Here is a 26663-nt window from a genome sequence, read left to right as displayed (position 1 = left end):
GATTAAACTTGATATGATCAAAAGTATTATCTTAGATTTTGTAATTTTTTTTATATATTACTAGTAAAGTAAAGAATAAAAATTAGTATTATTAAAAACATTTATTTCAAGTTTTATTTAAGCTAATTAATAATAGTAAATATTGATTGACAATTACGGTAATATTTAACTGATCCACAATTCTATATCACACAACATCTTATCTATTTCATCGATACCAGTGTAAAATCTGAGTTATGTTGCTCTCTGATTAATTAATTTTACATTGATGTTGATTAAATAAATGAGGTGTAACGTAGAGTTGTGCGTTAGTTAAATATTGATAACGTTGTAAGGATAAAAACCATCTTTTGTCACCAAGGTACAGGCATTATATATGTTACTAGAATACCAAAGAATAAAAATTAGTATTATTAAAAACGTTTATTTAAAGTTTTATTCAAGCTAATTACTAGTTGTGAATATTGATTGACATTTACAGCAATATTTAACTGATTCACAATTCTATATATATATCACACAATATCTCATCTATCTCATCAACACCATTGTAAAATCTATGCTTCTTACTCACTGATTATTTAATTTTACATTGGTGTTGATGATTAAATAGATGAAGTGTGATGTAGAGTTGTGCATGTGGTTAAATTACTGCGTTCGGTAAAGCAAATCTGAGACGTCGAAGTGTTCTCTTACCTCACTCTATCTTTGTTCGATGCCAATAAATAACAAAGACAGAATGTGTCAACAGACCCTCCAGACGCTTCAGATTTGCTTTGTCAAACCCACCCAATATTAAAACCCAGCAAACACAGAATATAGACGCAACATTACACAGAAGTAACATGTGAGATAACAGATGTTGCCTTACAATCATGTTAATGCAATCTAGATTGTTATCCGAGTACAATATAACGGTTTTATATTAATTTTTACATTTTTTTGTTATTTACTCGCAATATTGAAATAATAGTAACATAACAACACTTATGTAACGGATTTTATATTGAAGTTATATTGATATTATATAATATTTTATATATTATTTGTATTGCGCAATACAGATCTATTATATTGATATTATATCAAAAGGCACGGTAGTGTCTCGCGCCAAGTGTACGCGCGCGAGGCACTGCCGTGCCTCTATTTACGCGAGACGCCGTTTGCGACATTCCGTAGATTATCGGATCTCAATAATGGCTGAATCGATCGATTTCTAAATAAGCTTAATGGATAGCTCGCATCCGATTTATATAACAAAAGTGTTTTTATTTTTCCGCTACGTGACTTATGAGCGAAGATATCGCGATTTAAAGTTTCGCATCAAGAGTAAAATTTTTAAGAAACGTCGTAATCATTTTTATTATCGTCGTCGTCGCCCGGGACAGATGGTGGGGATTTGTACTTTTGCTTTTCGCGCGATAGATGGCGGTCGAATCCGCCTGTCGATGTAATGGTTAATCCGCGGCGAAATTCACGGCGGTGATGTGACAGTTCGTGGTCAGTGACGTGTTGACGTGCGTACAGTGAAAGGCATAATTATTACATTTCCAAAAGTATCCCAGCCACGGATCTCATAGTTCACCCTGATTTGCATTCAATAGAAGTACTAAAAATAAATGTATCTTAAAAATTCTGCAAATATAAATTAAAACAATATTGCGTAGTTTAAAATAACTTATTAAATTGTGTGTGTGTGTGTGTGTGTGTGTGTGTGTGTGTGTGTGTGTGTGTGTGTGTTACAAATTATTATAATTTTAATTCTGACAGATTCTCATCCTTGACGAACCTACATACAGTATCGATCCTGAACACAAAAGGCAGATATGCGATTTACTTATGCTAACTGACTTTCTTTAAGTAGATAGTTTTAATATAAAATATGTAATAAAATATAATAAAGAAATTGTGTGAAATACGCAATATCGTTTTACAGGATATAAGAAAAGACAAGACAATACTAATGGCAACAAATTCCATGAAAGCTGCAGATTTTCTTGCTGATAGAATCGCTATTATTGCAAACGGAAGAATTGAATGTTATGGGTCGAAAATGTATCTAAATCGTCGATACAGTAAAATTTATCTATTGCTTTCTCTCTCTCTCTCTCTCTCTCTACGCGACAGTGTGGCTTGGACTCACCGAGTAGGGTCAATTTCTTAAGTATAAATGTTTATTTCCAACGTTTATCTTTAATTTGAAATTATTAACAATAAACTCCCACATGTATACAGGGTGATTCAAAATAACTATATGTCCTTACATAGACGTATTCTTAGTAATATTCTGAGTCAATTTTTTCTTTCGCAAAAAATTATCCAGAGCTTAGATTTCTAGATATAATAAGAAATAGTTTACGTATCCTGAATCAGATACAAGAGGTAAGCAGGGGTGGCACAACTCACCGCTGCTCGCAGGCACCACGAGCACCGCGAGGCATCTGCTGCGCTCAATAATCGATAATCATCTCAATTATCTTTAACGATGGTATTTAGTATTTTGAATCACCCGAATATTATGTAATAAAGGAAGAAATGAATAGGTGACAGAGAGAGAGAGAGAGAGAGAGAGAGAGAGAGAGAGAGTGAGAGAAAGAGAGAGAGAGGGAGGAGAGAGAGGAGGGAGAGAACTTGTTTGAACCTGTTTACGCACGTACCATCCTGCAATCAATTGATTGTTCTCACGATCCATCCTTTAATTTATCGGATTAAAAGTCTTTTTTTCTTTCTTCTAACATTTTATCACTTACACTCATTTACACACACACACACACACACACACACACACACACACACACACACACACACACACACACACACACACACACACACACACATTCACACACACACACACACACACATTTACACACACACACACATTCACACACACACACAACGCGTGTTTACTAGTTACTCGATGTCAGCTGACATCGAGCTCAGCTAAGCAAGCAGACAACTGACTTTATTGGTTATTGTGTGGTAACACTGTCGAATATGTGTCTGGAAACGCGGCAACTTAAAAATAAAAATATTGATTAATATGATTTACTATTATAATTTGTTGAAGAAAATGTTGGAAATGCATACACGGAGACCCGGAGAGTAAAAAATTTGACATTCTAGCAATCAATTTGAATATTCTACGTAATTATTTAGATGATAGAAAATTAATTTTAAATCTGTATTAAAGATCTGTGTTAAAGATAATTGAGATGATTATCGATTATTGAGCGCAGCAGACGCCTCGCAATGCTCGTGGTGCCCGCGAGCAGCGGTGAGTTGTGCCACCCCTGCTTACCTCTTGTATCCGATTCAGGATACGTAAACTATTTCTTATTATATCTAGAAATCTAAGCTCTGGATAATTTTTTGCGAAAGAAAAAATTGACTCAGAATATTACTAAGAATACGTCTATGCAAGGACATATAGTTATTTATCACCCTGTATATATATATATATATATATATATATATATATATATATATTTATATATATTTAACTAAAATGTAATATTTTAATTTATAAAATTATTTACAAACCGTAATTATATTATTTTATTTTTTAATTGTCAATAATATCGGCAAAATTCGCTTTAACATCTGACAACAAGTTCCGATTGACTTGAAATTTTATATACAAGCTTTCTAATGATGTAGAAGAAAAATCCAATACGAGCAACCGCGACACAATTGCAAATATTAAGTTAAATAAACAATTAAAGCAGTTTCATTAGGAAGCTTGTATATGAAATTTTAAGTCGATCGCAACTTACTGTCAGATGCTACAGCAAATTTTGCCGAAATACTCATAATTAAAATTTAAAATTGTCTTAAGAATATCTATATATTGCAAAAAGAAATGAGATACTTGTCACTACAAAATAAGTGAAATTCCCACAAAAATTATCTTTTTTTAAAAAAGGTAAAAAAAGCGCCAAGTATACGCGCGCAAAAAATTCCCTCAAAAATGTATTTTTATACAAAACGTTCTCAAAAATATATTCTTGTAAAAGAACAAAAAATATATCAAGAGGCACGGTAGTGCCTCGCGCCGCCAAGTGTATGCGCAGCGAGGCACCACCGTGCTTCTTTTACGCGAGACGTCGTTTGCGAGAAGACCGTAGTTATCGGATCTCAATAACGACTTAATTGATTGATTTCTAAATAGGCTTAATGGATAGCTTACATCCGATTTATATAATAAAAGTGTTTTTATTTTTCCGCTATATGACTTACGAGCGGAGGTATCGCGATTAGAATTTTTCGCTCAAGAGTAAATTTGGTTTAAGAAACGTCGTAGTCATCATCATTATTATCGTCGTCGCCCGGCGCCTAGGACGAATGGTGGGGATTTGTACTGTTGTATCCTCCTTTATCTTTTGTGCTCACACATTTGACAACAAGGATGAACGATGCACCATGCGCCATGAAACGGAACGCACCATGTGTATCGTGATTGGTGAAGATAATCGAATCCGCGTGTCGCCGCCGCGTGTCGATCGAGTGACAGTTCGAGGTTAGAGACGTGTTGACGTGTGCGAGGTTAGCGGCAAGTTAGTTTTTATTAGTGTTATGCATAATTATGCATATTACATCGTGGAGTACATTGTGGATTACATTGTAGAGGGAAATTTGCATAATCAGATAAGTTATACAGTTTTCATTTTTGTTAGAATAAATAAACTATTCTGAGATAAAATTGATACTTTGTGTTATGTTTCCTTTTTTAGTTTAAAAGAAAGAGGAAGAATTACAAATCTTATAAGCCAATTCCAAAGAAGCTGAAGTTGACGGAAGAGCAGCAAGAAGCGTATAAAATCATTAAGGGGTTACACCAACCTAGACGGTCGAAAAACAGGCCTAACTTTGATATTTTATTCCTCCTAAACGGGTAGTGAGAATTAAATGAAATTTTGGGTGATTATTGACTTATGTTTCGACAATAAAAAAAAAATTTTTTTATTAAACAATGGCGACGGAAAGCAGAAATATGGCCGCCGACACACATTGAGGTTTGGAAAAACGCATTTTGCGGTGACCACTGTCCCGTCTAAACAATCCATCTGAAACAAAAAAACAAAATGGTGTTTTTAAATTAACAGTAGTGGTTTGTCGGTGACGATCGCCGATTGTCGATTTTATCGTTTGTTACAAAATGGCGATGAGTTGAAGTTAAAATTAAAAAAAAAAACGAAAAATTTTTGTCCTTTTCATTTTTTTAATTTTTAATGAAGACCGATTAAAAAAAAAATAGATCGTCACCGACAAAAGAATGTTTCTGAGAGTATTGTGTAAAAATTTGAAAACGATCCATCGATTAGTTTTTGAGATCTGGTGGTCACCGACTTTGAAAACCATGTTTTGAGAAAAAGGCGTTTAAAGTTTCAAGTTTAGTTCTACTATTGTTAATAGCCGAATTTTGCACTTTACCTCTAGTCGACAATTCTGGAGCCATATGAGATTCCTTCCACATCAATAACAGCAGCGCTCTGTGAAGACTTTTGTTGACAGCGACCAATCCTTTCTTCGCGCGTTGCTTTCTGCGCTCGTATTTTGGCCACATCGATGCGCGCTCGGTCTTGATTTTCGCAATATGCAGCACAATTCTTTTATTATCATTAATAAATATGCGGCAGCATCTTCATTAAATGTGTATGCAGCAATTTGCACAACATGTGCACGGCTGTGCTGCACTTTTGGCGCTATGCGCCAAATCAGATTGTTCAAACTTTTGTTAACGTTTTGCGTAAATCCACCGACGCATTTCTCCAGTAAATTATCACTAGAAAGTTGTTTTCAAATATTGGACAAATGGCTTTAATCACATCATCGTCCAGTGGCGATTTATGTTGATATTGCTCCAATTCGAGCACTCGAACGCTCGATCCCGTTTTACTCAACTCTCTGTAATTCCGGCATTTTTTCAGATATCAACATAAAACTTTCAGGATATATTCTCGAAACTTGAAGCTTCAAGAAAATGTAATAAAAAAAAATCGAATTTTTTTTTCCGCTAGGTTGGTGTAACCCTTTAATACTACAACCTTACTGACAAAGCTACTAGTTCTACGTTATTTATAAAGCTACTAGTATTGGATAGTAATGATTTGTTCCAGTCAAAATTTCTATATGGTAAGAAAAATTTTCTTTATACATTCACAAAGATCACATTCAAAAATTTTAGTTATTGTTTAATTAATGCTCTTAAAACATATAATCATATGCCGACTTGGCAAACTTGAGAAGTTTCCGTGACAGCCACGCTTTTGTTCACTTACGTAAGATCAATACTTTGTGTTATTTTTTTTTTTAAAGAAAGAGGAAGAATTACAAATCTTACACTGTCAAAGTGTATCTTAAACTTAAACCAATTTTAAAGAAGCTGAAGTTGACGAAAGAGCAGCAGGAAGTGTACAAATTCACTAATTCTACAACATTACTTACAAAGCTACTAGTTCCACAATGTTACTGACAAAGCTACTAGTACTGGATAGTAATAATTTGTTCCTGTTAATACTACAATGCTCACTATTTAGTTTGGATTTAAAATTTCTATATGGTAAGAAAAATTTTCATACATTCACAGATCATATTCAAAATTTTATGGTTATTGTTAATGAATCTATTTTGTTTTTATTATGCTCTTGGAACATAATCATGTGTCAGCTTGGCAAACTTGAGAAGTTTCTGTGACAGCCACGCTTTGTTCATTATTACAAGCCGGCACATGATTATATGTTGCAAGCGCTTTAAGTGAAACATGGACAAAATAGGTTTATCAATAATTGTAAAGGACAATAAACATAATTTTAAAAGTACAATTATAATTTAACTACAAATAAAAAATTTGGTTAGTATGATCTTTTTTGAATGCATGAAGAGAATTGCATTAATTATAATAAATTGTTTCGGGATAGATATTACTACACAATATTATTCTCTCTTACTCCCCTCTCTTTCTCTCTTTCCCTTAATTTAACAATAATACTCTTTCTAGCACAATAATTATAATTTATACGTGTAAATAACAAATATGTGTAAATTGTTTACCATTACAATGGCCGGCATATGATTATATATATGTTCCAAAAGCATTAAGTGAAACAGAAACAAAACAGGTTTATTACCAATAATTGTAAAAGAACAACATAATTATAAAAGTACAATTATAATTTAACTACAAATGAAAAAAAATTTTAATGTGATTTTTGTAAATGCATAAAAAGAATTGTATTAATTATAATAAAGTGTTTCGGGATAGACATTACTACGCAATATTATTCTCCCTCCCTCCCTCTCTCTTTCTCAAATCCTTCTAGCACACTTATTATACATTTATATTTAAGAAATTAGAGTATATTTAATATTCCAATATTATTTAAATTGACGTTAACTTTTAAATTGATAGTATATGTAATATTTGATTTGAGCACGTTATTACTTGTTTACAATTAGTACATTAAATGTTTTAATTCTTTAACACGTTAAGTCTCACACAAATTGATTAGTGCATTAATTTTACAGAAAAATTTACTTAAAAAATACATAAGTTCTTCTTAAATCTTAAAAAATAGATCTCTCTATATATAAAAAATTTATTTGTTTTACATGCAACAGTAATTCATACATTCACAGATCACATTCAAAATCAAAATTTTACAGTTATTGTTAATGAATCTATTTTGTTTTTAATTAATGCTCTTGGAACATATAATCATGTGTCGGCTTGGCAAACTTGAGAAGTTTCTGTGACAGCCACGCTTAGTTCACCATTACAAGTCGGTACATGATTATATGTTGCAAGCGCTTTAAGTGAAACATGGACAAATAGGTTTATTATCAATAATTGTAAAGGACAATAAACATAATTTTAAAAGTACAATTATAATTTAACTACAAATGAAAATTTTTTTTAGTATGATCTTTTTTGAATGCATGAAGAGAATTGCATTAATTATAATAAATTGTTTCGGGATAGACATTACTGCACAATATTATTCTCCCTTCCTCCTCTCTCTCTCTCTCTCTCTCTCTCTTTCTCTCTCTCTCTCTCTTAATTTAACAATAATACTCTTTCTAGCGCAATAATTATAATTTATTTATATGTGTAAATAACAAATATGTGTAAATTGTTCACCATTACAAGCCGGCATATGATTATATCTGAGCTTTGATTTTAATTATATAATATTTAGAGAAAGAATTACATAAAAAGAGAGAGAGAGAGAGAGAGAGAGAGAGAGAGAGAGAGAGAGAATACAGACACATGCATATATATGTACATATATGCACATATGTATATATGTACATATGTATATGTATAAACATTACTACACAATGTTATTTGCCTTCTCCTCTCTCTCTCTTTCAATTTAACAATAATACTCTTTCTAGCACAATAATTATAATTTATTTACATGTTAAATAATTTACTTTATGTTACCTTTTTTTACTTTTTCTTATTATTTCTTAACTACTAATTTTCTCTCTCTCTTTTTCTCCCCCTCCCTCTCTCTTTCTCTTTTCTTATTCGTCCACTCATTTTTCTTTTTATATTCTTCTAATTTAGATTTAAATAAAGTATTTTTTTTCTCTTTCTTTTAATATAATAACTATATAATTTTTTAATATAATAAAAATAAACCATAACACAAAATATTAACTTATCTCTGAATACTTATTTTCAATAAAAAATGAAAATTTTGTATAATATACTTATCTGATTGTATCACACGTAGTGTTATACTAATCTTCAAATTGGACACAGCCGTATTTCTATCTGTGATGTAATAGGCATATTATGAAAATGAATTAAAATGTAGTCAGAAAAAAATGAAACCGATATAACTTTGTTTTGTTATTTCAATTTAATCTGAATCTTGATCTTTAATTAGATATGGACTTTAAAATTGTCTTAAAGATCTTTATATATATATTATAAAAAGAAATGAGATATCTGACACTACAAAATGAGTGAAATCCCAACAAAATTACCTTTTTAAAAAAAGGTATAAAAAAGCGCCAAGTATACGCGCGCATGAAACGCCCTCAAAAATCTATTTTTGTACAAAATAATTTTAATTTGGCACTAAAAATGTACAAAATTTTAATAAAATTTTCTTTCTCCCCCCCAAAACAACAAATAATTTATTTTCTCTACAAAAGTAATGATATGAAGAAAATGCGCCAACCATGAAAATGGATGTTCATACAAACTAAAACATCCACTTTTACAAATAATTATTTGTACAAATATTACAAATAAATATTTTAATACAAATTTTACTACAAAAACTTGGCGCCGCTAAACCGAATAATTTGCTTTAATACTAAATTGCTTTCTTACAATTTAACTTACATAATAAAATAATAATTATTTAAAATTACAATTTTTTACAATCACAATGGCATTATATACGCGTAACATTATACACGTACACATGAAAGAGAGAGAGAGAGAAGGAGAGAGAGAGAGAGAGAGAGAGAGAGAGAGAGAGAGAAAGAGAGACATATTCGAACATACGCACGCATAAGGCTCGATTGTTCCAACTTCTTTGTAAACTTATCTATCAATATATGTTTGTCTATTTATTTAAGAAAATAAATGAGGATAGACACCTACCTGGTAGATAAGTTTATCAAGAAGTTGGAATAACCAGCCCTAAGAGACTCAGATATTAAAAATCGCTTCCTCATGAACAAAATTATATACTAACACACATATACACACACGCACGCACTCAAATCAGATGCACGCACAAAAGAAAAAGAAAGAGAGCTGGCAAATTATTCGGTTTATTTTTTCTACAAAAGTAATGATATAAAGAAAATGCGCCAACTATGAAAATAGATGTTCATATAAATTAGAACATCTACTTTTACAAATACTTATTTGTACAAATATTACAAATAAATATTTTACTACAAAAACTTGGCGCCGCTAAACCAAATAATTTACTAGCTCTCTTTCTATTTCTTTTGTGCGTGCATCTGAATGTGTGTGTGTGTGTGTGTGTGTGTGTGTGTGTATGTGTGTGTGTGTGTATGTGTTTAGTATATAACTTCATTTATAACAATTTTTAATATCTCAATCTCTTATGCGTGCATGCGTTCATTCTCTCTCTCTCTCTCTCTCTCTCTCTCTCTCTCTCTCTCTCTCCCTCTCTCACGTGCGTGTATAATGTTATACGTATATAACGCTATTACGATTTCGATTGCAAAAAAATTGTAATACATATAATTAAAATATAATTGTTGCATAACATTTATGTTTTATCTCAGTTACATGTTATATTTATATAATATAACTATAACATTGTATGAGTGGGAAATTACAATTAACATAGACGTTACATGTAACGCACATATTATATTGCGTGTTACTTCCCGTTTTATTGTGCCAACATTGATATTATGTAACTGTATTTGCTGGGAAGGTTTAAGTATAAGAAGCATTTTTCATCACCAATGTATGGGCAATTATTATCAATTAAAAACCGGGAGTAAACGCGAAATGATCAAATCTCATTTTATATTTCTTACTTTTTACTCCTACTCCTACTCCCATTACTCCTGCTGACATTGTAGACCTTGCATTAAACATAATGGTATAATATGCATTATTATTACTTCACGAACTGTCATAACAACATAACCTCATATTGCACATCACTTCACGCGAATCCCTGGCGACCCACATACCCATTACACACGATGCAAACGCCGTAGTGACGATACGAATGGCTGCGTTCCGTTTTATTACACGCATGATTATTAACATTAAATATTATGCGTGAAACGGAACGTTACCCAAGAAGCATGCAAAAGTGATCGCTGCTAATGCCATTATGCCACTATATTTCGTCGGTATGACAGGTTCCTAAATAACCCGATGCGCGTTTATAGCACACAAGCGCCTCTTGTATCAAAAGTGTGAAAGTGACATTTTCTGATCTGAGAGGTCGATGACGATGATGTTTCTTACATGAAAATTTTGATATTTGGACTTTGCGTCGTGATATCCCGTGGCCCAAAACATGTCCTAGATGTTCTTCGATGTCCTAAGGATATTTTTATCAACTTGGATGTCCTGACTGCTGTCGTATCTAAGGACACCTGCTCTAACTAACTTTCATAAAAGGGGCACATGTCCCGGGTGATTTCGATGGTTTAAGACATCTTCCTCCTGACCTATCTGCGCATATTCTATTTAAAGATACCAAACCTTTTTGGCCTTTATAAGCAAAGACATATGTCCTCTTGACTTACCTGCCCCTAGATCATCTGTCTTTATATCCTAAGCCTTAGGATATGGGCAGGTAAGTCAAGAGGACATATGTCTTATGATATCAAGGACATCAAAAACATATGTCCTTGCTTATAAAGGCCAAAAAGGTTTGGTATCTTTAAATAGAATATGCGTAGATAGGTCAGGAGAAAGATGTCTTAAACCATCGAAATCATCCAGGACATGTGCCCCTTTTATGAAAGTTAGTTAGAGCAGGTGTCCTTAGATACGACAGCAGTCAGGACATCCAAGTTGATAAAAAGCATATGTCTTACAGACAAAAGGGCAGATAAGGCATTTATAGTATTTAGGGAACATGGTTAGGAGAAGCGTTGGTGTGTGAACGTGTGGCGTAGCGTGAGCGTATGATAAGTTGATATTAACGGTTGTAAGCGAGTTTAAAGAGATAGTATAGAGACGAGAATGTAAAGTGAGATAAATTTTTGGCGAGTAATTAGAGGGAAGCTAAGAGAAGCAGGAATAAGGTCTAAAAGCAGGGAAAAGAGACTCAAGGTAGGAGGTTAGTTTTAGAAGCTTCGAGAACAAGCGCGGGAATATGCTAAGAGAGGGAAAGGAGAAAAGTGCAAGAGGAAGTAGGAACGGGATAGAAGAGGGGCAAAGGAAGTTGACGTTAGAAAGAAGCAAACAAGGGAAAAAGGTAAGCTTTAAAGAGAAAGTGGAGATAAGAGAAATAGGGGGAAATGGAGGAATTGGAAAAAGAGCGCTAGTAACAGAATTTAGAAATTTTAAAGAGATGTTAGGAAAGAGTTAGCAGAACTGAAGGCGGAGAGGAAAAAATATGAGAATAGGGCGAATGAGTTAGAAAGGAAATTATTAGAGGTAAAAGGATCGGTGTTAGAAGGAATTGCATTTATAGTATTTATATGCCCATAAGACATGGCAGGATCAAAAGCTGCTGTACACTTGACGCTACAAATGTTTCAAAATATTCTTCTCCTTTTATCTTTATTAAAAGCAAAGGAAAGAAAAATACTTCGAAGCATTTGTAGCGTCAAGTGGACCACAGCTTAATACATAGTTGTGATATCAGCTTTTGTAATTATAGTAGTATTTATTTAATTTAATATTATATTAGTTATTAATTAGGGTCATGTAGCATTCCTATACTCTTAGGTTGTATGCCTTTTTTACTAAGGTCTTACGTCTTTCTAATATAAGGCCATCTAGTAGTCCTAAGAGCATGTCCTAAGAGTAGGTATCCTAAGGTTGTCTATTTCTAACCTTAGGAAACCTGCCCTTAAGACTTATGTAAGGATATTTGTTGGACCAGGGTCTCCTCTCATAGTACATAGAGGAAAAATATAAATAGTTTTCTAATACAAATCGACCCCAAGCTTTCGATTAAGCCTAGTTAGAACTCGATCCGTTTAGCCATTTCTGAGATCCGATAATCTCGGGTGCTCGCAACTCGCGTAAGGAGCACGGTCACGCTCGCGCTACGCTTTCACTTGGCGCGAGCCACTACCGTGTCTCTTGATGAAGTAAAAGCTTTACATTACAATGATGACCATTTGAATGTTAAAATTATATTTAATATAATATTATTAATATTAATTAACATAAGTAATGCATACATATTCATTTTTTCATAATTGTATTCTAGAAAAAAAAGTACTGCACAATATATGTAACTACATACATGCAACATTATTTTTAATCAACTTTTTAAATAAATTGACTACTTATTAAATAATCTGTTTATTTTCACTTTTTCGTCTTTAAATTAATTACTTTTATTATTAAATACTTTATAAAAAATTTTGTAATTGAAGACGCAACTTTAATATAATTTTAATACTCACTTTATAAAAAACCTACGAATTATAAAAAGTAAATTTAAAAAATTTTTTGATTTTATTATTTTTAAATTATTTGTTAAAAAATTTTTTAATTATCGAAATTTACTTTTTACAACTCTTAGGTTTTTCCAAATTTGTTAAAAGATAAGTTTTCTTTCTGAATATAATTTTTCTTAAAATAATTTTTCAGATCACTTTAAATTAAAATTTAAAGTGTTCAAATTTATGTATTTTTTATGTTTCTTTAAAGTAGAGTATTAAGTTTTTTTTAAAGGTTTTCTAAAGTAAATTTTTCTAAGGATTATACTTATTATATCTGTTCACAAGAAAATATGTATTTTACTTTTCAGATTTCAGATCATCCTTGTCTCCGAAAATATACCATTTGTTCGATTCTACAGAAAAGCTTTGCTGGAATTGTTCCACAGCTTACATTTTTTATTTAATCTTTTAAAAAATTAACAAATTGAAGTTTAAATATTGTATAATGTTATTTTAATATAAAAATTAATTTATAGAGTAAATAATTTTTTATAAATCTTAAATTTGTACTTATTTTTTAGATTCAGTAATTATTTATCTATATGGAGCCACCTCCGATTTCAATGTCCTTCACATATGTTATCAGGGACACGACCCTGAGTAACTTTTCCTTATAACTTAATCGTCGGTCATTGTTCGTTAAAGAGTTATTAACAAAAGAAGTTTGAAAAATATTCATGTAAAATAGAACAACACACACGCACGCACGCACACAGGGGGAGTGCAAGTGAAGGAGCCTTCGACCTCCTCCTCCTGCACCCACTCCGTTGGCAAGGGTGCCTTATACAGAAATACGCAAAAGTATAATACTTTGTTGAGAAATAACTATGTCACACAAACTTTTCACACAAAATTTGGTGTGGAAAGAGAATGTATTCTCAGAAAACGCATGGGCGGAGGAGGGGCTCCGCCCCTTCTCCTGCACCTTCTCCCCGTAACTTTTTCTAACTCTAATCCACTAATTTTATGTCGCTATTTGGTTAATGTGAAAACATTGGAAACGAACAGCGTGGAAAGTCGCAAACACATGTGGTACAGTACAAGCGTGAACGTCGTTTACGTTTAAGTTTATTAATACTGCAGTAAAAATGCCGAATGGGTTTGCTTCGTGTAGAAAGTCAATAAAAGGGCAAAAACCAAGAAAAATGTTGAGCTCGAATATTTAATTTTTCAATTACATTTGATTAAACTATGTCCACGCTTATACTGTACCACATGGGTTGCGACTTTCCACGCTGTTTGTTACCAATGTTTTCACATTAACCAAATAGCGACGTAAAATAGGTGGGTTAGAGTTAGGAAAAATAAAAATATAAATAAATAAATATAAATTAATAAATTCAGTATTGTTCTTACATCCATTTCTTGTCTATTAAAATATTATAATCAAAATTTCAACTTCAAAAATTACATATAATTCACGAAAACTTTCCGTGTTAATAATTTTTTAATAAATGCCGAGCGCGGCCTAAAATCTTTACAACATTACTCAGAATAATGACAGGATTGATAATAGGACTTGCGATTCCCCCCCCCCCTCCGCAACCACCTGTGTGTGTGTATTGTTTTATTCTACATAGATATTTTTCAAACTTCTTTTGTTAATAACTCTTTAACGAACAATGACCAACGATTAAGTTATAAGGAAAAGTTATTCAGGGTCATGTCCCTGATAACATATGTGAAGGACATTGAAATCGGAGGTGGCTCCGTATAAGTAAATAATTACCCACATAGAAATTGGCATCCAGTGGATGTCCAATGGACGTCCATTAAACCTCCATAGATCTAAGAGACGTCCATGGGAAGTTAGATGGACGTCCATTAGAGGTTTAGTAAACTTCCTTAGCTCCATTGGAGATTTACCTCCATTGCGGAAGTTAGATAGACGTCCATTAGGGATCCAGTAAACTTCCATGGCTCCATTGAAGGTTTACCTCCATGGCGGAAGTTACATAAACGTCCATTGAAGATCCAGTAAGCTTCCATGGCTCCATTGAAGGTTTACCTCCATGGTTAGATAGACATCCATTAAGGATCCATTAAACATCCATAGCTTCATTGGATGTTATCTTTCATGGTGGAAGTTAGATAGACGTCTATTAGGGATCCACTAAACTTCCATAGCTCTATAGAACATTTACTTCCATGATGGAAGTTAGACAGACGTCTATTAAGGATCCATTAAACTTCCATAGTTCTATGGAACATTTACTTCCATGGTGGAAGTTACCCAAACAATACGCTTGTCAGAATGAAAACTTTAAGAGAACTTTCTTAAGAAAACATTTAGATATCTTGGAAATGATATAAAAATGGTAACATTTATCAGAGACGTCTACTAAGAGAGATCTTTGAGATATCTCATTGAAGAGATTCATTTAAGTTTCTTGAAAATGTTATCCTTATGCCATCAGCTAAATGATATCAGCTTAATGTTTCATGAAAGATATCACAATGCTGTCCGATTTTTGAGCCGTCCATGCGCGTCGTAGTTGACTCAAAAATCAGACAACACTATAACTGAAAGAGAGATCCATGTGATATTTAAAAAAATTATCATAAAGATAATGTTTTCAAAAATAACGGTTTGTCTACAATTACTGTGCACAAAAAAATGCACAAAATTTAATTCATCATGTACTGAACAAAAACAGGATAATAAATGTACTATTCAATTTTTCTTAGAATATATGATCTACAGGATGTCCCATTTTAACTTGGACAGCAAAATGTCTCATTATAATGTTTTGAAAAGCTCTCGAGATAAGCTACAAGAATATGTAATGAGAAAACGTACGTTCCATTTAAGAAATTGAAAGTAACCTTCACGTGACCTTCAATAAACTCTTCAAGGTCAAACCAATGGTACCATCTTATGTCCCCTTTGAAACCATACAACTTTTGTCTGAAATATTTTTGTATAGGGGGCTAGTTTTTGAGATATTTTGCTGTCCAAGTTAAAGGCGTAAGGCATAAGCATATTATAATAAGCATATTATATTCAACTTTAAGAAAACTTTTTTAAGAAAACATTTAGATATCTTGGAAATAATTTCAAAATGGTCAAATTAACCATTTGAGCGCTTCAAAGTATTAGTGCTAAATAGATCGCAATTTTCATCAAATTATTAAGGTTATGGAAAAAGTTAAATTTAACAATGAAATTAATAAGTAAATAAGTTAATGCTATTTATTTTTAATATGTTTTGCAAAATTTAATTGCTTTCATAAAAAATAATATAATTGCGTCAGTTTATAACATATAGGTATATGTAGACAATAACAAGTACCCATATCGATGAGTCAAATTGGCGTAGCAGATAGAGTACAAGGTTCGTAATCTTAAGGTCCCGGGTTCAAAACCCTCCAGCGGCAAGTAAGAATAAAATAAAATAATTTAATTTAAATTTAATTAATTAATAAAAATTTGTCCTAAATTTAGTATGTACTGTTGATAAAAATAATTTTAAGAAAATGAAATTTTTATTTTAAATTTTTATTTCGTCAATTATCTATCAAGGCTCCATAAAGTCTCTGCTAATGATCCACAAAACATCCGCCAGTCATCCACCGAGGTTTCGTGAAGCCTCTATCCATAATCCACACAACGTCTAATAGACCTCTTTAACGACATTTAATGGAGGTCTAATAGACGTACGCATTGCGGAACTGTGGATTTCTAATAGCTCTATATTGGACGTCTAATGGACGTCCACTGGAAGTTCAAACTTCCATGGCAGACGTCTAATGGACGTCTATTGGAGGTTTCTATGTGGGTACCTTAGATTCTATCAGGATGAACAAATCTCTTAATATAGTATGAAGAATTTGTTAGTACTATATGTATATAAATTGCAAATATTTGTACATACTGTCGTTTTAACATAAATGTTGTAAAAACATGAAAATAAATATATGTTATGATACGCATGTGTACATAAAATATTTGACAACTGATAAGAAAAAATTTAATGAATAATTCTAGAAAATCAAAGATAACAAGAATCTCAGAAAACTAAAAATAACAAAATTACGAGTAAAATTTTTTTCTTAATTATAAATGTAAATATTTACAAAAAGTGGCTCAAGCTATACAATGAATATTTAGACATTACAATTGAAAGACAAAGTTTTCACTAAAATTTTGTTACTCTTTATTTTACAATTAAAATATTCATTATATAATATCTAAAACACGGAAAAGCATTCATCTCTCAATTCACGTGGAGTTCTACGCAGCCACATTTCTTTTATATTAAAACGTTAAAACACGTTTAAATGAAGTCTGCTAGTATAAAAAAAGCACGTAAAAAAAAATTCTGTAGCTATTGTAAAAATGTTTGTTTTTATATATTTATATTAATTACATATTTATATTAAAACTAATATTATAATGAAAGTTAAGAAAAACAAATTTAAATTTAATTCATTATAATTATCATTATTTAAATCAATAAAAAATGAAATTGATATAATTAATACAGGTCTGGCCCATAAACTCGAGCTTCTCTGTTTTCCTTACTACTTGTACGGAGTATGTGCACGCACTGTAGCACGCTAATGGTTATGTAGAGGAGATAGGTGATACATGAATCAGAAAGGAAAGAGATGGAAAAAACGAGGCAATTGGAAAAAAGGGGCATGTAAATTAAAAGGGGTATTTTTATTAATGCTATACATTTATTATTTATTAATTAATTATTTATTAATAGTACAAAAAGATTTCTTAAAGAAGAAGAAAATTTATTGCATCTTTGTTATTAAAAGTTAAGATAAATCTTTTAAATAAGAAATATCGATCGAGGCAAATGCAGCTATCAAAAATCGGAGTAAAATGGACCCCTTCTATTTTGCGTTTTTTGCATTTTTTGACATATAGGAAATATTTTTTTCATTGTTTACAAATTTTTGCAGTTGATTCTCATATTACGCGACGAAGCACGACCGCAGCTATTGTATACCGCAAAAAAGATGAAGATATAGATGAAGAATAATTTTTTGTTTTGTATTCCTCTACATTTCAACAATTATATTCTGGAAAAAATTATTGTTTTGCAACACGTTTATTTTTTGTATTTGTTAGATAAATCTGTTTAATTTCTTAATGTTAATCTCTTCTATTTTGTTAATTGTGCTCGAATTTAAAAGTTCGAATAAAGAATAAGTTTGTACCACAAATAACCTGATTTTCATTTCACATTAAAAAATCCTAAAATAACGAAATAATTTAAAAAATTAGAGTTAAATAATGAGAGGTCGGGTTTACCCCGACCAGATATCGGATTTACCCTGGCGCGGTGGTCGGATTTACTCAGGCGGTCAAACTTACCGGGTTTTGAAGAGATCGGCAGTTTTATTATATCTCTGAACTAATAAGTACTATACCGCCAATTATTTTGTAAAAAGTTACGTCGAGCAATAAACTATCCAATAGTACTGTATTGCAATCCATTTTATTTTAAACGAGATATGACCTAAAAATCTTAGGGGGATCGTATTAGCCCCAATTTTTCCCATATAATATTTAATATTTATAATTAAAACAAAGTTTGTGTGTGTGTGTGTGTGTGTGTGTGTATTCTTAATGAGTATACACATACACACGCACATGATAGTGTGTAATATAAAGACGCACCCAAGCGGCAAATCTGCTTCGTCATCTTCCATAGGTCTGATCCAGGCAGCGTAAACACGTAAATAAATGTTTTCAGTGTACAAAATATATTTTAATATTATTCAATTATTGGAAAATAATATACGGTTAAACATTGTAGATATAGTAAACTTAGAATTACTCCGTATAATAGTGTCAATGTTCATTGCCAAGAACGAGACATTTGATATTTGGATGATGACGATGTGCTTGATGGTGCAACAATAGTTTTACGTGACTTGTTCTCTATTTATTTTGTTGACAGCGTGGATAGTTTTAAATTTAACAAATATATTTAACGAATATTTTATTAGAATTAATATTAAAATGCTCTATTTTAGGGTAATATACCCTCAATTAACCAACAAAAGTAAAAATATTCGATAATTGTTTAGAATCGTGGCTTTTCCCAATTTTGAAGTTTCTTTACAGGTTTCTTTGTAAAAATCTTTGTTGCAACTCAGACCATGATAATCAATCGGGGGAACCCGAAAAATATGTAACTTACTAATTTTTTGGGCCATTTTGGTAATTATGCACAATAAGGGGCTATACAAGAAATTAATTAAAAGGTAGTAGATCTTATGTATTTTTGCTCCCTGAATCCAAAACTGTTGTTAGAATTAGGGGGTCGCTTGTATTTTCTAAGATATCGTCATGAAAATAACAAAAAACGGTAAATATTGCGTTTAACGAAGTACAACACACACACAACACAATATAGAAAACGCGTGGGCGGAAAGAGCTTCGCCTCTCTCCCTGCACCCCCACTCTGTAATTTTTTTTAACTCTAACCCAACCAATTTTATGTCGCTATATGGATAATGCGAAAACATTGGAAACGAACAGCGTGGATATTGTTTAGCGTGAAAAGTCGCAGACCCATGTGATACAGTACAAGCGTGGACGTCGTTTACTTTACGTCCAAGTTTATTAATATTACAGTAAAAGTGTCGAATAGGATGGCTTCGTGTAGAAAATCAATGAAAGAGCAAAAACCAAGAGAAATTGCTCGAATATTCAATTTTTCAATTGTATTTGATTAAATGACGTCCATGTTTGTGCTGTATCACATGGGTTTGCAATTTTTCACGCGAAACAAGATTCACGCTGTTCGTTTTCAATGTTTTCGCATTATTCAAATAACGATATAAAATTTGGTTGGGTTAAGAGGATGCTAAACTGCCCATCAAACTAGATTGTGGTCGATAATGCAGAGTCATTATTTATCCTTGTTCATGAAAAAATTTGCTTTAAAATACGAGTTATATAGCTTATACTTACAAATAAATGGTGTCTCGCAGTTTGAAATAGAAGGAATAAGACTATATTTGTCAAATTACGATTACAAGCCGTAAAAAAACATATTTATGTGATCAAAAATTTTATTTATTTAAGCGCCTTTATGATAAAAATATCTTTTTTTACGACTTATAATCGTAATTTGACGATTATAAAATCTTATTCCTCAATCTATTCCAAACCCGGGAACACCATTCATTTGTACGTATAAGCTACATAACTTGTATTTTGAAGCAAATATTTTTATGAACAAATAAACTTTAAAAAATTTTTTGCATTTTTGGTCTTTATCTAATCGTCCCTGAGTTTATTTGTGTACGTACGCGGAGGGTGTGCTCCGCCCCTTCCCCGTCCACCCATTTTCTGACAATATATATATTTTGTGTGTGTGTGTGTGTGTGTGTGTGTGTGCGTGCGTGCGTGCGTGCGTGCGTGCGTGCGTGCGTGCGTGCGTGCATGCGCGCGCGCATTGTAATTCGTTAAACGTAATATTTACCGTTTTTTGTTATTTTCATGACAATATCTTAAAAAATACAAGCGACCCCCTAATTCTAACAACAATTTTGAATTTAGGGAGCAAAAATAAGATTTACTACCTTTTAATTGATTTTTCGTATAGGCTCTTATTTACCATTGTAAAAAATTACTTAAAAAAAATGGAAACAAAAATTATTAGGTTACATATTTTTCGGGCTCTCCTGGTTGATCATCACTGTCAAAGTCATAACAAAAATTTTTACAAAAAAACCTGTCAAAAATTTTCAAAATTGAGAAAAGCCACGATTCTAAATAATTACCAAATTTTCTAATGTCAATTTTAATGTTAAATCAAAAATACTTACCCAGTTTGATGAAGTAAGTCGCAAAGTTGAAACAAGATGTCTACTTCCAATGGTGTTATTTGGGACATCATTTGTGCAGAATAAAGAAATTCCTCTGACAAAAAAAGTGAAAATTCGAATATATTATACTACACTAAAATTAATATTTATAAAATTAGTAACATTAGATAGAGTAGTTATACTAGGCGGGTTCTGACTCAAACAATAGATTGGGGGGAAAAGGGGGAAGAGGGAAGAGGAGATAACCATCACCGGGGAGGAGTAGGTGTAATTATCCATCATAAATTTTTTTTGTTATTTGTTCTTTATAACAAATGACCTTGTCATAAATTTCAAAATTCCTTAGTTTATTATTTTTTTTTAACGAATGATCCAGTCATAAATTTCAAAATTTCTTTGTTTATTGTTTCTCTGTAACAAATGACCCTGTCATAAATTTCAAATTTCGTTTGTTTGTTTTCTTTAAAGGGAGCGTCTACATTAGAAAGTCAAGAAAATCAACTTTTTTGCTTAAATCGATAGTATTTCATCCGTAGAACATGCTCCTGAAGTCCCAAATATAGATTCAAATTGTATCAGGCCGAAATAAGCACGTGCAGTGCTCCCGAGCGCTCCGAGCAGGACGGCAGGTAAGAATCCCTAACGGTCTTTGAAAAGGTACATTGCCTGTTGTAAACTCTGTCAAGAAAAGAATTACTTGAGAGGTGTTTAGATGGGTATATACAAAATTCTAATGAAAGTTTTAATGCGACGATTTGGCGACTTGCTCCAAAACAACTCCATTGCGGCCGCAAAATCATTGAAATTGCTGCCTACATAGCTGCTGGAATTTTCAATAAAGGCAATTTGTCGGTTCTAAGAATCTTGCATGGAAATAATTATTAAACCGGTATGCGGAGATGTTGCAGATAGAATAAACGAAAATCGCACGACTAGCCAAAATTGTCGTAGCAGATCTGTTGCGCAGGAAACGCATATTTACGACAAACAACGGCTGTTGGAGAAGAATGAATTGTATGAGGACACTGAGGACACTTTTTCTCGAGACCACCTTTTTCGAATCTGCGTGCATGGTTAAAAAAACTAATCGACGGATCCACTTCTTTTTTTTTTAATTAAAGGTTATTAAATTATCTTCTGTGTGAACCTAAAATATAAATTAAAAGTCATGTTAAAAAAGTTATTAAAAAAGACAAAAATTTTTTACAAAAAATCGATTTTTTTTCAAAGCGCCATTTTATTTAAAAAATTTATTATAAATTTTTTATAATAAATATATGGCTTCCTTAGGTTCATTTAGAAGCTATAATCATAAACTTTCCAAAAAGTTTGGTCTTTTCTTTTCAGCCGATTCTATTAGATATTATTATGCACACAGTGTGGAAGGAATTTTTTAATACAGTTGTGCATTTTTGCTTACAACTTATAATTAAATGAATAAAATTTTTTAATAAAATTTGTTTTTGGTACCTAAAGACATGCACAATGATAAAAATCGCAAAAAGATTCATTGCTTAGTTTTATTTAAAAAGAAATTATAAAAAGTGCTTAATTTTGGCCTCCTAATGTAGACGCCCTCCTTAACAATTGACCCTGTCATAAATTTTAAAATTTCTTTTGTTTATTGTTTCTCTGTAACAATTGACCCTGTCATAAATTTCAAAATTCCTTTGTTTATTGTTTCTTTTTAACAAATAACCTAATCATAAATTTTAAAATTTTTTTTGTTTATTTGTTCTATAATAATTGATCCTGTCATAAATTTCAAAATTTTTTTTGTTTATTGTTTCTGTGTAACAATTGACCCTGTTATAAATTTTAAAACTTCTTTTGTTTATTGTTTCTCTGTAACAATTGACCCTGTCATAAATTTCAAAATTCCTTTGTTCATTGTTTCTTATTAACAATTGACCCTGTCATAGATTTCAAAATTGTTTTGTTTATTTGTTCTATAACAATTGACCATGTCATAAATTTCAAATTTTCTTTTGTTTATTGTTTCTCCGTAACAAATGATCCTGTCATAAATTTCAAAATTCTTTTGTTTATTATTTTTTTTAACAATTGAAAAATTTCTCTCAACATATTTTCGAAAGTCGTTTGTGCTCAGGGGGGATCGCCGCTCAGGTACATTGATAAAGAAATTTTATTATTATTTTATACATATATTGTAATTTTTACTTGATTATTTATAATTAAAGTTAGATTATATATTTATACATATTCTAAGTTAAATTATAAATAATTAAATAATAAAAATTATATTATGTACATTTCACTCCAGTTACAGTTTGTTCTCTCTCTTTCTCTCTCTCTCTCTCTCTCTCTCTCTCTCTCTCTCTCTCTCTCTCTCTCTCTCTGCTGCAAGATGGACGTGTCAAAGATCGCTCCGCGAATGCAGTACATTTAAAGTGATAAAAAAGTGAAAGAAAATTATAAAAGGATGTCGTAGCTGTGAGAATACACGTAAGGACCAAATAGAACCAAAGTTTTCTAACGAGAGTGTGTAGATCTATGTGGCAAATCAGTATATTTTCCATGCGAGTCATATATATCGCGACAGGTAGATATTCATAGTGACGTATATCTTAATTACAGTTACGTGCATGAGTGGGCGCTCGTATCAATAGGATCGGCGTCAGCCGATGCCTACTAATATGGACGATGAATATGCAGAATATAGATGTGCCGCATGTAAGAAGGCAATAAAAAGTCAGGTCGTGACATGTAAGTCATGTGTTAAACTTTTTTTCATCCAGGATGTGCAATTAAACATAAGGTGTACGATAGAAATCAAGAATATGTGTTATGTCCTGGCCCATATGAGAAGTTTACAGTTGACAGTGAAAAAGATATGGATGTAAAAAAAAACACCAATATAGACGGGAAGCGAAAGAGAAAGACTGAGTTTTACAGAATCGACAGGAAGTAGAGCGATAGGTGTCAACGTGGGCATGAATACGAAAATTGATTGGCTAGTAAAAACCATGAGAAAGATGAAAGATGAAATGGCATGCAAACGAGAAATAAAAGTGCTGATTAAGGAGACAGTGCAGGAAATAAAAGCTATTAAACAAGAAATGGAAGACTTACGAAAAGTAATACGAGGAGGAATGCAGGCGTCAGCGGAAAATGTGCGCGGCAGTTACAGTGAGGCTACGAAGAAAAAGAAGGAAAACATCATAATCATTAAACCGAAGATTCAGCAAAAAAGTGAGTCCACTAAAAAAATAATTTAAAAAAAAGGTTGATAATAAGAATATGTCAATGGAGATAACAAAGGTACGAAAAGGAAAAAAGGAACAGTAATTTTAGGCTGTGAGACCGGAGAAGAAATAGATAAATTAAAAGAGGTAATACAGTCTAAGCTAAGTGACAATTATAATGTTACAGAATTACTACAAAAAAAGCCGAAAATAAAAATTGTTAATATTAGCGAGGAAGAAATAGAGTTGGATGATGTTGAACTAATAGATACAATCAAGAAACAGAATAGTATTGTTGCGCTTCCCGAAGCACTCATACTTCCACTAACACACTCTCTTCCGCTCGCGAGCGCAGCGGAATAAAAACACGCTTTTGGCGAACAAGAACCTTTATTAACAGCTGCGAACAACTCCGAGCACGTCCGCACGAGTTATCTCAGGAAGTTCTAAACAAAACCATTTGTTTATACATAAGCAACGCCGGGGCCGTTAGATTCAGCTGACTGAGGCAATCGATATATTGATTTTTCGCGTTAAGCTTGCGCTCACAACGCGCGCAAAGCTCACGCTCGCGAAGCTCGCGTTCGCAACAGTATTGAAGAATTTCGTATAAGCATAGTTAAGAAAATCCCGAAAAGAAAAAATATGAATAATAGTCAGCCTAGAAGAAAAGAGAAAGAAGGTAGATCTATAATAATCGAAGTAGATGAAATAACACATGAATTGATGTTTAAAAAAAAAGTTGAATATAGGCTGGAGAAAATGTCCTGTGTTCAATCAGCATAACGAGATGTTTCAAGTGCTGGGGATTCTACCACATTGCAAAAAATTGTACAAGAGATGAAACGTGTCATAATTGTGCAAGAAAGCATAAAGCAAGTAAATGTAGAGAGAAGCATGACAAATGTGTAAATTGTATGTTTAAAATAAAAACATATAATTTAAAAATAAAAGACGATCATGATGCTCTAGATCCGGAATGTCCTTCTTACATGTCCGACATATAAGAGGGCTATCGAAGAGGAGAAGAGGAGAGGTGGATGGGAAGCCAAAAAATAGCAATTACAGAAAGAAAAGGAACAAATAATGTATACAAATATTTAATGGCACACAAGGACGAGATACAGCACCAGATTATGAAGAAATTAAATCCTGCAGTCATAGCGTTGTCGGAGTCGAGATTGATTGCGGAAATCAGAGACAGTGAAATAAGTGTACCGAGGTAAAGTGTGGTTAGATGCGACGCGAAAAATAGAAATATAGAGGGGGTTGCTCTGTATGTAAGAGATGATATCAAGTATGAAATAGTAGTATCGAAAAAATTAGAAAAGATTGTTTGGTGCGTTGCAATAGAAGTAAAAGAGAAATTATTTAAGGGAGTATTAGTGGTAACATATCATTCACCAAGTGCGTCACATGGAGAGTTTATAGGATTCTTAGAGGAGATAGTAGAAGAATTAACGATAAAAGAAGAGTGTACAATATTAGGAGACTTTAATATAGATTGTATGACAAACTCTTATTATATAAATAAACTACTAACGACTATGCAAAGTCTAGGTATGAAGCAATATGTTGATAAACCAACGAGAGTTACCGAAAATAGTAAAATAATTATAGATTTAGTTTTTGCGAATAAAAAAATAAATGTAGAAGTCAATTACGAACCTAAGATAACGGATCATGCGTGGATAAAAGTCGAGATAAATACGAACAAAATTGTAAATAAATATAAAGAATTCAGTGGCAGGGATTATAATAGATATAATGCAGATGAATGTGTTAAGCTAGGGGAGAGTAACCTAGAAAAAGAATATGACTTAAATATTAACGTAAGAGCAAGGAAATTAATTAATAGTATGATAGATGCGCTAGAAATCACGGCACCTAAGAAAATTTTTAGAGTACCAAAAATATGGAAAGGAAAAAAATAGTATTCAAAGGAAATAGAAGAGTTAGCGACTAGAAGAGATGAGGCATATAGAAAAGGACTACAATAGCACGGAACAAAACTGACAACAATTTAAAATTGAAACAAATGCAGTAGTTAATTTAATTAGAACCAAGAAAAAAGAATATTATGAAAACATGATTGATCATAATAGTAACAATCCCACAACTGTGGAAAACATTTAAAAAAATTATTAGAGGAGGACCAATAGAGCGCGAAAGTTGTAGAAAATATAGACTTTGAGATATTAGACAATAATATAGAGTGCGGTACAGCCCATAAATTAGCAGTGCTTCACTTGGACACGGTACAATTGGACACAGTGCAAATGGACACGGTGCAAATGAACACAAAATAATGTACACATTTTAAATGGACACGGTTTAATTCGACACAGGAATATTGGACACAGTAATTTTGTGCATGGGAAAAATAAATTCTGAACAAATTACAATTTGAACACGATAAAAATGTACACCGTGCAATTGGACACGTAAAATTTGTACACCGCAAAGTTGTACACCGCAAACTTGTACACCACAAACTTGTACACCACA

The 26663-nt window shown here is 32.1% G+C and overlaps 1 protein-coding gene and 2 long non-coding RNA genes across 13 annotated transcripts in view; 1 reads left to right on the top strand and 2 right to left on the bottom strand.

Annotated features, from left to right (window-relative positions):
• The window catches only part of LOC105832211 (calcium-binding mitochondrial carrier protein Aralar1), a 261123-nt gene that overhangs the window by 109312 nt on the left and 125148 nt on the right, over nt 1-26663 (bottom strand). For 10 of the 11 annotated variants that reach the window (XM_036284219.1, XM_036284211.1, XM_036284220.1 and 7 more), the window contains 2 exons: nt 20950-21043; nt 18788-18823 (listed from right to left, as the gene is read on the bottom strand). In XM_036284219.1, the coding sequence (XP_036140112.1) occupies nt 18788-18823; nt 20950-21043 (130 nt within the window). The remainder of the gene's footprint in view (nt 1-18787; nt 18824-20949; nt 21044-26663) is intronic. The other variant, XM_036284216.1, reaches the window with a different exon arrangement.
• Nucleotides 439-2523, bottom strand: LOC118644776. Its single transcript, XR_004962547.1, has 2 exons — nt 786-2523; nt 439-671 (listed from the first exon to the last, which is right to left on the bottom strand). It is a non-coding gene; the product is annotated as an uncharacterized LOC118644776 (long non-coding RNA).
• On the top strand, nt 22716-25217 carry LOC118644774. Its single transcript, XR_004962545.1, has 2 exons — nt 22716-23415; nt 23548-25217. It is a non-coding gene; the product is annotated as an uncharacterized LOC118644774 (long non-coding RNA).

The sequence above is a fragment of the Monomorium pharaonis genome, chromosome 3 (genome assembly GCF_013373865.1).
Source record: "Monomorium pharaonis isolate MP-MQ-018 chromosome 3, ASM1337386v2, whole genome shotgun sequence".
In the NCBI taxonomy this organism is placed as follows: Eukaryota; Metazoa; Arthropoda; class Insecta; order Hymenoptera; family Formicidae; genus Monomorium; species Monomorium pharaonis.
Note: the sequence above shows the minus strand (reverse complement) of the source record. Positions and strands in the feature narration are given on the sequence as shown.